We start from the raw sequence: 12632 nt of genomic DNA on the forward strand, positions 1-12632 counted from the left end.
CAGCGCTTGACCTCTGCTGGGAGCACAGGAAGCTTTGTGGGTGGCTTCGTCAGAAGGCCAGGCTAATTTTGGGAAGAACGGATGGCACATAATGCTATTGCCCAACTTCGGAGAAGCAAGCAGCAGCTTGAGCCAGCTTCTGCTTACCAAGAACCCAAGGTCATGCAGGTTTGCTGCAGTTCCCCCCTGCAAAGACCATTTCCCTCGCCATCACCGTGGTTGACAGCACGGCTTTCATCAGCATAAGGAGCCGAGAAAGGCGGCCACAAGGTACCGCAGCACCAAGGGCCGTCAGCGCCTGGGAATGGATGCACCAAGGGTGGGAGGACGTGGGAGCAGCCCTGAGGGATACATTTGCACATACGTGCAGCCAGACCCTTTTTAAAAGGCTTTATTTTTCAAAATATACAGTTTATTTACAATTGTAGTGTCTACAGTTTTACATATAACTTTATTCCAAACCTTTAAATATCTGCAGTAAACATTAGGAAAAAAAATAAATCACAGGATCAGCAAAAAAAAGGCATCTCATAGTGATTCTCTTCACTGGAGTTTGAGTTTCAAGTAGCCAATGTCTACAAAAAACACAAACTTGATAAATTTGGCAGAGAGATATGGGTGCACTGGTTAGAAAAAGGCAAAATCCAGACCTGGGGGATCCTCACCCCAAGGCCCACAGGCCAAGAAAACCCTGTGCTGAGATTGGGCCAGGAGAAGGACCCGGGATACAGAAGCCCCTCTGCACAAGTTAGGTGATGGGGTTAACCGCAGCATGTTGGATGCCCTGGGGAGGTGGCACCCTGGGAGGGCCAGGGGCTTGTGAGCAAGGGGGGGCTCTGGCAAGGTGCCAGGACGGAGGAGGCAGGGCGGCATCAGGCACTTCATGACTCAGGCAGCAGACCTGCCGGTGCATCCGTGGCCTGGAGCAGGAGGGCAGGGAGGAAGGGGCAGGAGGCCCCCAGGGAGCCCTGCAACCTCCTCCTCCCCTTTCCCCCCATCCTCGCCCCCCTGTCCCCCTTGGCAGTGCCACAGCTGGACCACAGTGCACCATGGGGATGCTCCGGTGTGGGGCCACCGCTGTGGCACAGCCCCCAGGGAAGGGGGCAGGGGCCAGCCAGCCTTGCCGAAGGCTGGGGAGGGATGCCAGCCCCAGCCCAGGAGGGACGGAGCAGGCAGCTGGGCGCCATGCTGTGGCCGTCAATCCTCTTTCTCGAAGGTCTCCTCGGGGATGAGCGTCCGGAAGGGGCGATCCCAGAAGCGGGTGCTGATGCCGAAGCCTGTGGGCAGGGGAGAGAGACCGGTCAGCCCGTGGTGCTGCTGTCACCGGGATGCTGCTGGGGACAGGTCACAGCTTGCTCTATATTAACTGGTGAGGGAGGAGCGCCCGTGTTTCAGGGAGGGAGGAAGGCAAGGCGAGGGCAAGGAGGAAGAGCGGAGGGAGCAGAAGGAGCTGGCTGGGCCATGTCACCAGCGCCATGGATGATAGCTTATCTGGACGGGGCGTTTTCTCCTAGGAAACCGGCCAAAGGGCAGGTTGAGCAAGCACTGGGCTGGGGAAGGTGCGGGGCAGATGCAGGGAAGCCCGGGGCCTCACCCTGTGCCCGCCAACGCCTCCCGGCAGGACGAGATGCTGCCCCGGGCAAGGATGGGTACCCACATCCCGGTGCCGCGGGAACTCTGCCTCCACCCCAGCATTCCCGGGAGGCATTGGTGCCTGCTGGCGAGACAGGCTGCTGCCTTCACCGCCATGCCAGCTCCCCATCCTCAATCTGGGGGCCGAGAAACATGCCCCATGGAGCTGCAGCACCTCATACGCCACTTCCCCAGCAGTGCGTTGCTTGGGTTTCCCCATCCCAAATCCCAAACACCAAATATTTCAGAGCATCAGCTGCACACATGCAGGCAGGCTGGGCTCCTGCAGCCCTCATCCCCACCAGCACGCGCTGGGAACACAGTGCTACCTGATTTTTGGTGTTCAAAGTGGTGCTTGACGTGATAAGCCTTCAGGCCGTACAGGTAGGTGCCTTTTTTTGGCGAGCCATAGTGGAGGTAATAGTGCATCATGTCATAGATGACGTAGCCGCAGAGCCCCCCGACGAACACTGAGAGGCCCAGCACTTCGGGCAGCAGGAGCCGCAGGACGCCATAGAAGAAGCCAATCACCAGCGAGGCCGGCACGGGAGGGAAGACCAGGCGGGAGCTGTCGAAGGGAGACTGGAAGTAGAGAAGGACAGTGAGACAGCTGGCTCCTAGCTCACCCCACATCCCCCAGCGCATCCCTGCCAAGCACTGGGCATGCCCATTTGGGAAAAGCCAACACCAAAGCAGCCCCCAGAAACCCTCCCCGAAAAGATGTACCCAGTGGCGAGAGCAGCTCCTCGCCCACACCGAGGTGGCCAGGCAGCCGGTGGCTTTGGCTGGCAGGTCCCCGAGCTCCACCAGGACGTTTCCTCCAGTGAAGCTAGAGGGAGCCCATGGCTTTTTTGGTCTTCCCCCTAGCCCAACTGGAGCTTGCAAATCTAACTCCAGCTCCTTTGAGCCCGTCTTGCAGCCCTCACCAGTATTAGGTAAGGGCCCCGCTTGCGGCAAAGATGCCACGAGTCACGTCAAACACGCACAAACAGGCTCCACCTGAGCAAAGGCCACCGTTCCCACGGCCCGGCGGGGCGCCGGTGGAGGCGTAAGCTGCGACTCACCTTGTGATGCTGCCCATGCAGCAAGAAATGAAGGGTGATGAGATAGTAGTTACTAGCAGGTGGCTTCATGTGGAAGACAAAGCGATGGATGAGGTACTCTAGCAGGGACCACAGGAACATCCCCAGGAGGAAGATGAAGGGGAAGTAGTATTTGTGGACAGGGATGGAGTACTCTACACAACGAGACGTGCAGCAGTCAGCGGGGCAGGTGTCGTGCAGGCGTTCTTATCCATCGCCATCCTCCCATCGGCATCAGGGTGAAGCTCGGCTCTCCCTCCCTCTCACCTCTCAGCTGCCTCCTGCCCCAAAGTTCCCCGGGGAGCTACTTTCCCAAGCACTGCTCCAAACCACATTTTCCTTCGATTCCCATTAATTCACACTCCTTATGGAAACAGTCGGCTTCTCCCTGCTGCAAGGAGCTGATGAGGGGGGTCCCCTGCATCCCAGATGCCAATGGGGGCTTGGATGTGCACTCCAGGGACAGGCCTGCCCTTACAAAGCTGCTTCGCCCACCAGAACAAGGCAGGAAGGACCTTGTCTGTGCAGGCAGCACTCGTGACAGTTAAACAGTGTTGCTGGTATTGTTGGGCTTTTTTTGTTTTGGGGGAAAAAGAATAGGTTTGTTGGGCACTTTCCCCCGCAGAGCATTTTTCAGCCACCTCCTCCTTTTGGGGCTGGCTGCCAGCCCTGTGTCCTCACTAGCAGAATTCAGATCACCCCCCAAACCTGTTCATTTTGGGGAAAAAAAAAAACCAACACCAAAAAAACAACCCCTTAGCAGCAAGGTGCCAAATGCCACAAGGAGCAAGGGGGGGTGCTGGTGCAGTGGATGCTCCACCCCGCAGCCAGGCACAGCTGGCACCGGGTGGCACCTTGCAAAAAAAAGAGGGTGCCCAAAAAAAAAAAAAAAAAAAAAAAAAAGCACAACAAAGACGACAGCCTGCCCTGGCCACACTTGTTATTCCCGGGGGAGCAGACAGTGGGAGATTCAAGGCCAGGCGCTTCGGGCAAACAAGCCCCGCACTGTGCGATGCCGGCAGCACTGAGAGCTGGGTTTGTTTGCCCGCCACACCGGCATTCAGCCATGGCCCGGGGTGGGTGTCAGCGGGGGGTGGCACGCACCCCAGCGCCAGCGGGGCTTGGTTTTGGGGATGGAAGGAAGGGAGGCAAGAGGGAGTGGACTGCAGCCCGGGCCAGCGGGCTCCATGCCTCCATCGATCCCCTTGGAGGCACTGAATCGTGTGGGCGAGCTCAGGCTTGAAAGCAGTGCAGGTGGCTTCATGCAGGGGACATGCTGGTGGCCGCGGGGACAGGGGCTCACCCACTGCTCTTTCATGCGGCTCGTGGTGAGCATGCACAGAAGAAGGGATGGAGAAGGGATGCAGAGGTCTCACCCCCAGCCCATGGCTGTCCTACCCCTGGACCTGGAGGGGGGGCAGTGAGCTGAGCCCAAAGGCTTTGCTGCCCGCTCATACCTGTGGTGAAGGAGGAGAAGAGCCTGGTGTTGCCCTGGGCGAGGGAGGTGTAGCTGACCCAGCTGAGATAGAGCACCACGGGAGCCCACACCATGAACACCACGTACCTACGGCATAGAGGGAGATGTCAGAGGGAGCACCCCGCGGGGTGGCTAGCCGTCCCCCCCCTCCCCGCCAGAGGCACCAGCTGGGGCACGGTGCAGACCCCTGGGGGCTCACCATGCCGTCTTGGAGAGGGACTCGAGGAAATCCGAGTGGAAGAGGCGGATGGGCCGATCCACAGGCTGGTGCACCCACTCGTCATACTTCTCCCCCAGGTAGCCCACCTGCCACAGCAAGGGCTTCTGCCAGTCCACCAGGTCCTGGGGGAGCAGACAGCAGTTGTACCCCCACGGGACCCACACAGCGCCCCGGTACCAGGCACAAAGCTGCGCCGCAGCTGCGGGATTTTGGGCTGCAAACCCCTTCCCATGCCCCACGAGCAGCATGGGAAGCATTTTTGCTCCAAGCAGCCCTGAGCTCCCCACAAGCACCAGTGCAGGGCAGACAAGCAGAGCCAGACACACGTCAGCCCCATCTACCCAAAAACGCGGGGCTGAGCTCACCCCTGTGCCACCGGGTACCTGCCAGCAGTTCAAGGTGAAGGTGGCTGTACCCGGACCTGGCTCAGCATCAGGCCCTGATAACCGAGGCTCTTTCCCCCACCCCGGCAGCTGCCAAGATTAGATAGCAAGCAGCAATACTCCCCGTGCGCTAGCTGTGCCAGCAAGCTGTCGATAGGACACGGAGCCCATCCCCATGGCATTGCCCCAGCCAAAGGCTTTTCTCCTTGCTGAGAGGACGCATGGGACAGCCACAGCCCTTCAAGCGCTCCAGCAGCAAGGAGCGAAGCAGAAAGGGATGTGGAGCAGGGATACAGGATGGGAACGCAAATGCCAGTCGCTGCGCAGGCACACGGCTGCATTCAGATGGCTGCAAGAGCAAAAAGGGACCCGTGTGGGTGCACATGTCTGCATGGGACAAAAATAGACAGATCCAACTGGCAGCACTGCCTCTGCTGCTGCTCAGAATCCCCAGACGCGTCTTCTGCTGGCCTGGCCAGATAAGGTGGTTTCTCGGTCCCACCTCTGCCCCAGGACAGATGCCGTACTCGCCCAGCCAAGCCCCAGGCCCGGCAGCTCTCCATCAGCTGTCCTGTGCCGCACAGCGCCAGCACGGCAACCCAGCACCCTGGGGAGCTGAGGTGGCCGTGGGCTTTTTTGGGGCTCTGCTGCAGGCAGGGATGGATGTGATCACCCAGGAGGGGAAACACCTCCAGCCTGCAGCAGGTGAGTGGGACAGGGATGGAGACACCCTCCATTGGGGAGGTACGGGAAAAGTTAGAGCAAAAAGGTCACTTTGGGATGGCAGATTTGCTTTTAACAGCGGTCAGCAGCGAAATATTAAGGTGGGGGGGTGAAGGGTGTTCTCTTGCTCAAAAAAAAAAAAAAAAAAATCCTTTTGCAAGATAAAAGCACGCTCACAAGCCAGGGCTGTGCAAGGCACGGCAAACAGATGGTGCTGCAAATGGCAGGGACGTCCAAAGGCACCTGAGGGACAAATCCCCACTCCTGTGGTGTGCTCAGAAAGGAGCTGGCAGGGCAGGGAGCACCCCGCGCACATGGGGATCACCCTTCCCCGAGCCAGGGTATCCCTTAGTGCTCATTACCAGTGTTCAGTCAAGAGGAAAAAATGAAAAAAATAAAGCAAGTCAGGTGTGGCTTGGCAGCACGTCCCACTTGAACGGCATAGCCGCTGTCAGAGAAAGCCATCTCCACCCACGTCGATGCTGCAGGAGCCTCCCAGCGCGGCCACGCCTAGGCAATAAAGCATGAGCGATGCCGTCTACTCCTGGAGAAGGGACAGGAGCAGCCAGATCAGCTCCCTCCTGGCATCCCTCCCATCCCAGTAGTCAGCAGAAAGCCAGCGCTCACGTGGGGAAGAGGAGACCTGGTCTCTCCCAGGAGTGCTCCAGCAAACAGCGTGCCGGAGAAATCCCCAGCTCTTACCTTCTCCACATCCACCGTTCTACAGCGGGGATCCATCTGCTTTGGGGTCTGGGCTGCAGCATCCACTGCCTTCTCATCCACCGGCTCGGGGTGGCTCTGAAAAGAGAAGGAAAACCCTACGATGAGGCACCAGTGTGGACGTGGTTGGGGACGGTGGTGGCCGTGCCATCCAGGGGCACGGGCAGAGCAAGCTCACGCCCGCCTGCTAAATAAATAAGGGAAAAAATCTGGTGAATTTAAGTCAGTCAGTTCCTGCAGAGCAGGTTCCTGAGGGATACGGCTGCCAGCGAGCTGCACTGCCCTTCGAACCCTGCACCGAGCATCGCGCGCCCAGGTCTTTTTGGAAATCTCCCCAAGCCTGGTTTTCAGACCACCCCACCACGCTGCCAGGAGGGCACTGGGTGTCAGCGCTTTGGTGTTGCAAAGCAGACGCTCCCGGGCCCTTGGCCATCGTTCCCCCTTGCAAATGGGCAGTGCCATAGCGCAGCTCACCTTCCTGCAGGCCAATGGCCCATTGAGCACCAACCTGAGTCAGTGCCGCTGCCAGCAAAGCGAGGGGCATCGCCGGGTTGGTGCTCACAATGCCAGCACCAGGCTCCCTCCTCCCCACCCCGCTGCTCTCCACCAGAAGCCCAGCTCAGCATTTTGGTCCCCGAGGAAGCCAGGCTGCCGGAGCGAGCGGCACAGCCGGTGCCACCACCCTGGCTCCAGGCACGGGGTGGGGGGGGGGAGAAATGCAGCGGGAGGGTGAAAAAGGTAAAGTGCCCTTTGCATGGTGGCACTTGGGCTGGGCACCTTCGCCACAGGCTATGCAAGATGTGGTGGGGGTTTGGTTTTGGCTAGAGAGGGCACGCCAAGGCCCGGGGGACGCGCTGGTGCGGCGGCGGCAGGATGAAGCCCAGGCTGCGGTCCTGCTGCCAGGGCTGGCTGAGAAACAGGAGAAACCTGCCTTGTCTGATGCTTGGAAGCAAACCCAGCGCCGGCCTCCTCGTGGCCCTGCCAGCTCCGGCACCGGCCCTGCCGCCAGCAAGGGGCTTGGTGAGGCCGCAGTGTGCCTATGCAAGCCCCCAGCCGGCCAAGCCCCCCGGCAGCAGTGACACCAGCCCGCCAGCTCCCCAGGCAGGACGTGCCAAACATGCCTTTTCTCCTGTTTCATCAGAGTTACCCATTAACCCGGCAGCAGGGTACGGTGCAGTCTGGCAGCCCCAGCACAGCAATATCTGCTGGGGTTTCCAGCTGTGCCACTTGCAGCAAGGAAGGGTTTTCTTCCGGCAGCTGTGGTGCAAGCAAGGCTCCCCGACGGATGCTCTCCCTGCTGCTCCGAGAGGGATGCGATTCCCTTGAGGGACATGAGGTCATCACATCCCTGTTGGGAATAAACCCCCCTCCAGCAGCCGCAGGAGGACTGGTGTCACCTTGCCGGGGTGGACAGGACTTTACTCTGTGCCACGCTGGTGACGGCGAGGCAGGGTCCGGGCGCTGTTTGCCGACAGCAGGCACTCCTTGCTGGCCAGGCTCCCACCCCCTTTCCTGGGCTAGCCAGATTTGAAGCCTCATCCCACCAGTACAGGAGTTGTGCTACCCAGGCCCAAGGCAGCCCCTCACCCCGGGGCAGCAGGCAGGGCAGGACAGGGGATATTTCCAGGCTGGACTTGAGCAGGCATCAATTCTACTGCAGGCAGAGTGCCGGCGTGAGCTGATGCTGTGGACCACCACATCTCCCTCTGCGAGAGTCCCCACTGCTCTTTCCAGCTTTGCACACTCCATCCTTCAGCCAGACAACCCGAAACCCCAGGAGAGGTGGGATGCCTTGAAATCCAGCCAAGGGTGGTCAAGTTACAGTTTTGCCTCTTCCCTGCAGGTGCTTTGGAAGAAAATTTGGCTTTAAGACATAGAGACAGTTTCTCCATCCCCCAAGAAATGAGCCTGTGCTCTCCACCTCAAGGCTTGCACCGCAGCCTCACTGGCAGCAGGAAGGATGCTTAAGAAAGCCAGGCTGACGAAACACTCCGGCACATCTCCTCCCCTTTCCGAAACGTCCACATGCCTCCAACTCCCCTGCCCACAGACACCCGAGCATCATGTTGCGGCCAGAGGCTTCCCCATCCTCCCAGGTCAGGGAGGTGAATGGGAGGCTCGGACCCTGCCTCACTAGCGGCACCCAGCCTGGGGAGGACGGGTGCCACCAGTGACATGCCCTGCGTGCTACGGCAGCTCCCTGCCAGAGCCCAGCCTTGCCTGAGTCACCTCCTCCTCCTCGGCCAGGGAGCAGAAGGAAAGTTCTCCTCTTGTTCACCAAAAGAACCAGCAGCCGTGGTGCAACTGGGGTGCAAGCCATGCCTGCGTGCCCTGGCTCGCTCCCCGGAATGGTGGCACGCTCCTGCCTGCCCTAAGCGTGCAGGGGCCCCTGTGGGGACGGAGCCCCACTGGCACCTGGACCAGCGCTGGGGCTTCTGCCCATCCTCCTCCTCCTCAAAAAAAAAGGTGGGTTCGAAGGAGGCTGAAGGGGTCTTTGTGAACACTGGGCTCTGCCTGTCACCCATGGGTGATGCTGATGCATCCGAGTCATCCCCGGGCAAACAGGTCCTGCCAGGAAAGATGTGCAAGAGGCCTGATGTAACAAAAGGAAAGTTAACACCTATGAAGCCCCCCCTTCCCCTGCCGCAGCCCCAGTGAGTGGCAGCACTGGTAAGGTGCCGGCTCTCCTGCTAGGAGGTAATGGGGCCAAACACACAGGGCATGGCACAATGCGGTGACTGGGTGACCCGGCATCCACCTCCAAGCATCGCGCTGCCCTATGCAGGTCAGGCAGGGCTGTGGGGAGCTCGGCGCCAGTCCTGTGCCAGCTACGCCGCCCCAGTGCTGCCCTGCATCAGGGCTCGGGGTGTTAAAAGAAAAACAAAATCCAGCTGCCATGCGAGCAGGTACAGATAGGAGGGATGATCCATCGTGAGGTCTGATGTGCCTAGGACGCAGGCAAGAGGAGAAGCTGGAAACCTGCCCCTGGCCCAAACAGGGCAATGCTGCCCACAGACAGCTGCTCTGCCAGCAGCCCGGACCCAGTTTTTCCACCCGCGCCCATTTGCCCAGTGAGTCAAAGCCCACAGGAACCCTGCCATGCCTCTGCATCACTCTGGAGCTTCCAGCACCTTCACCGAGCTCCTAAACGGCTCGATTTGCTGATGTCTGCATGGGACAAACTGCATTGGCAATGCAGGTTCAGGCACATAGCATGAGGACACCCTACAAGGCACAGGGAGCCCAAGCGAGGTCCCCACCCACGGTGGCATGGTACCAGCATCATCATCCCACCAGCATGGTGGTCCCTGGGCAGCAGCTGGCAGAGCTCCCCGAGGCTGCATCTCAGCCCATTAAACACAGGGTGCAGCAGGACTATTAAAAGGAGGTTGAATTTAACTTGTTTTAATGATAAGAATAAAAAAAAGCCACTTCTTGTTACAACACCTCCGAAGAACATGCAAGCGCCTACGTCCAAGTGAGCTCTGGCTGGGACGGAGAACCAGGGCAAGCCCCACATGTGGCCATGCGGGCGAGAAGAAGGGAAGGACACCAGCTCCAAGAGGGAGGGGGGATTTACCGTGACTCACAGCCATGTCACGCACCCCAAAGAGGCTGTGATGAAAGTCTCTCATTGCTTAAATTGGAGGGGTAATTAGATGATCCAGTTTCCCTCTAGCAAGGCTGTTAAAATCCACTGTCTAGTTAGGGTAATTATCGCTTCTCACTTTGATCTCCCCTATGCATTCTGTTTGCATAGATAAAAAGTTTGGGGGTTAATTTGTCCTTAGCCAAATTGGGCTGGGTGATGCAGAAGTGGGACCTGTGGCCGAAGGATGGAGCTGAGCTCCTGAGAGCTGCAGGAAGGGGCGCGGAGAGGCGTGCCAGCAGGGTGAAGGCTGGCTCTCATCTTCCTCTTCACCCCTTCCTTCATTAACACACTTTTTTCCCCTTTTCCAAAACCCTCGAAGTCCCTGGGTGTAAGCAGGAGGGATGCTGGATGCCTGCAGGACTACCAGCTCCCGTGTCCCGCAGCACGGGGATGGTGCAGCCCCAGGACCTCCAGCGGGTGAGGAGAGGCACCAGCAAAGCCGTGGGGGTCCAGAGCCAGACCGGAGCCATGCAACGCCTCCTTTGAAGAGCTGCTTGGGGTACTGTTGCCCAAAAGCAACCAAAGCAAGAACCCAAGTGCCACTGAGAGCATCAACTCCCCCCATCTTCCTCCAACAGGGATTTTTGGAGTAGCAAGCCCAGCAGAGGAGCTCACATATCAAGTGCATGCCAGACACAGCACGGCCAGCCTTGCCATGCAGCAGGCAGCTTTTTTCCCCTCCCCACCATGTTACAACGTGGGATGGGTTATCTAGTGCCAGGTACCATCTGATCTCCTTGCGCCCCGGCATTATCACGCCGTGTATTTGCATTAGGATGGTGGCAATTCCCCTTGGCGCACGGGGCTGCGGTGCAAGAACTTGTTTGTCCGGTACCTTCCTTCGCCCCAACCCGTCGGGCTCGTCACGCCTGGGAGGAGGCGGCGGCAACGAATGTCCCAACAGAGGAGGTGCCATCGCTGGGATCCAGGGAAAGAGCAGGCGTTGCACCCAGGCCGAACAAAGCCCCGTCTGTGGCACTGCTGCCGATCAGGGCTGAGGCCACGCTGCGGGGAGGAGAATCCGCAAGTGCAAACAACCAGCCTGGAGGGACCGACCGGTCATCAACCTTGCCGGGATGTCCGGAGGGGAAAGCGGCTACTGGGATAGCAAAGGGGGCTGGGCTGGCCCCACTGCTCGGGCATCCTGCCTGCAGCATGCCGGTGAGGGCCGGTAATCGGGGCGGCAGTGGCCGGTGCCACGCTGACTCCTGGAAATTCACCTGGCGGTGGCTGCGCTTCCCTGGGCACTTTCCCTTCCGCCTAGGCAGCGGCTGAGTGCAGGGCTGGCACGGTGAGGACGGCGCTGAGTCACGGCCATCCTTGCCCCACACCTGGACAAGTTAGGGAAGTGGTTGGGCTCCTCTCCCCAGCAGCGGACACTCATCTCCAGCAAGCCCCAGTGTCCAGCACCCTGGTCCCTGGCCGAGCACCAACAGTGCCAGGAAGGGTGCCCTGTCCCATTGCCCACCGTGTGCCACATGGCCCTGCTAAAACCAACACCAAGCTGCGTGTCCCCATCTCCCACACCCCTCCGAAGACCCCAACACCTCCGCGCCGTGCTGGCATGCCAGGGTGATCCATCAGCCCTGCCTCTTGGCATAGCCAGGGTGGGATGGGACCATGGGGTGGGACCCCAGGCTCTGTGCAGCTGGGCCCTGAGGAGCCTGGACCCTATGCGCCTCATGCCCCACAGACCCCAGCCCCATAGATGCTGACAGCCCCACAGACCTCCTCAGAGCCACCGAGGCCCATGAACCCAAGACCTTTCCTTTCCATGCCGTACACCTCAGGCCTCCCCCATGCAGGACCCCGGGAACCTCAAATAACCCCTGCCCCATGCACCCCTCATGCCCCGTATGCCCCAGACCCTCCACAGCTGGGACGTCAAGTGTCTGTCTGAGCGTGCAGCTCAGACCCAATACGCACCACGTCCCATACGGCCCAGGCCTGGACCTGGGTGCCCTATACACCCTATACACTACATGCATCCCAAAGACTCCATGCCCCATACACCCCAGACTCTATAGAGCCTCTGTGTGCCCTGTACAACTTGGACCCTGAGGAGTCCAGATCTGGGGTGCCCTATAGACCCCACATGACTCAAACCCTGTGCTGCCCAGGCCCAGGGTGCCCTGTAAACCCCATGTAGACACCGAACGGCTCAGACCCTGCACAGCCCGGGTATGGGGTGCCCTACAGACCCTGTATGGCTCAGGCTTTGCACAGCCTGGACCCGGGGTGCCCTGTAGATCCCATATGGCTCAGGCTTTGCACAGCCTGGACCCGGGGTGCCCTGTAGATCCCATATGGCTCAGACCCTGTGCAGTCCAGACCCGGGGTGCCCTATAGACCTTGTACAGCTCAGACCCCATGCACCCTGGACTTGGGGTGCTTTATAGACCCCACACTGCTCAGATCCCGCACAGTCCGGACTTGGGTCATCCTATGGATTCTGTACATCCCGGACCCGGGTCAGCCTATGGAGCCCATACATCCCGGGCTTGGGTCACCCTATGGAGCCCATACATCCCGGACCCGCGGCAGCCCCGCAGAGCCCGGAGCAGCCGGCACGGTACCTGCTCCTCGCCGGGCTCCATCTCTCCCACGTAGTACTGCTCCAGCCAGCGGCGGGCGTTGGCCGAGTGCCGGTGGGGCGGCCCGTCCAGCGCGGCGCTCACGTCGGTACCGGCCCGCCGCCGCAGCAGCTGCTCCCCCCCCGGGTGCAGCCGCACGAAGCCGCTCA

At 59.9% G+C, this 12632-nt stretch overlaps 1 protein-coding gene across 1 annotated transcript in view; it reads right to left on the minus strand.

Annotated features, from left to right (window-relative positions):
• Nucleotides 1-1177: 1177 nt before the first annotated feature.
• The window catches only part of FA2H (fatty acid 2-hydroxylase), a 12790-nt gene continuing 1335 nt past the window's right edge, over nt 1178-12632 (minus strand). Inside the window, exons 2-8 of the mRNA XM_010585210.1 lie at nt 12466-12628; nt 6220-6315; nt 4391-4533; nt 4172-4278; nt 2697-2869; nt 1962-2214; nt 1178-1277 (exon numbers count right to left, since the gene is read on the minus strand). Coding sequence (XP_010583512.1) covers nt 1198-1277; nt 1962-2214; nt 2697-2869; nt 4172-4278; nt 4391-4533; nt 6220-6315; nt 12466-12628 — 1015 coding nt within the window. The 3' untranslated portion in view covers nt 1178-1197. The remainder of the gene's footprint in view (nt 1278-1961; nt 2215-2696; nt 2870-4171; nt 4279-4390; nt 4534-6219; nt 6316-12465; nt 12629-12632) is intronic.

This window comes from Haliaeetus leucocephalus, unplaced genomic scaffold (genome assembly GCF_000737465.1).
Source record: "Haliaeetus leucocephalus isolate CR32 unplaced genomic scaffold, Haliaeetus_leucocephalus-4.0 Scaffold92, whole genome shotgun sequence".
NCBI lineage: Eukaryota > Metazoa > Chordata > Aves > Accipitriformes > Accipitridae > Haliaeetus > Haliaeetus leucocephalus.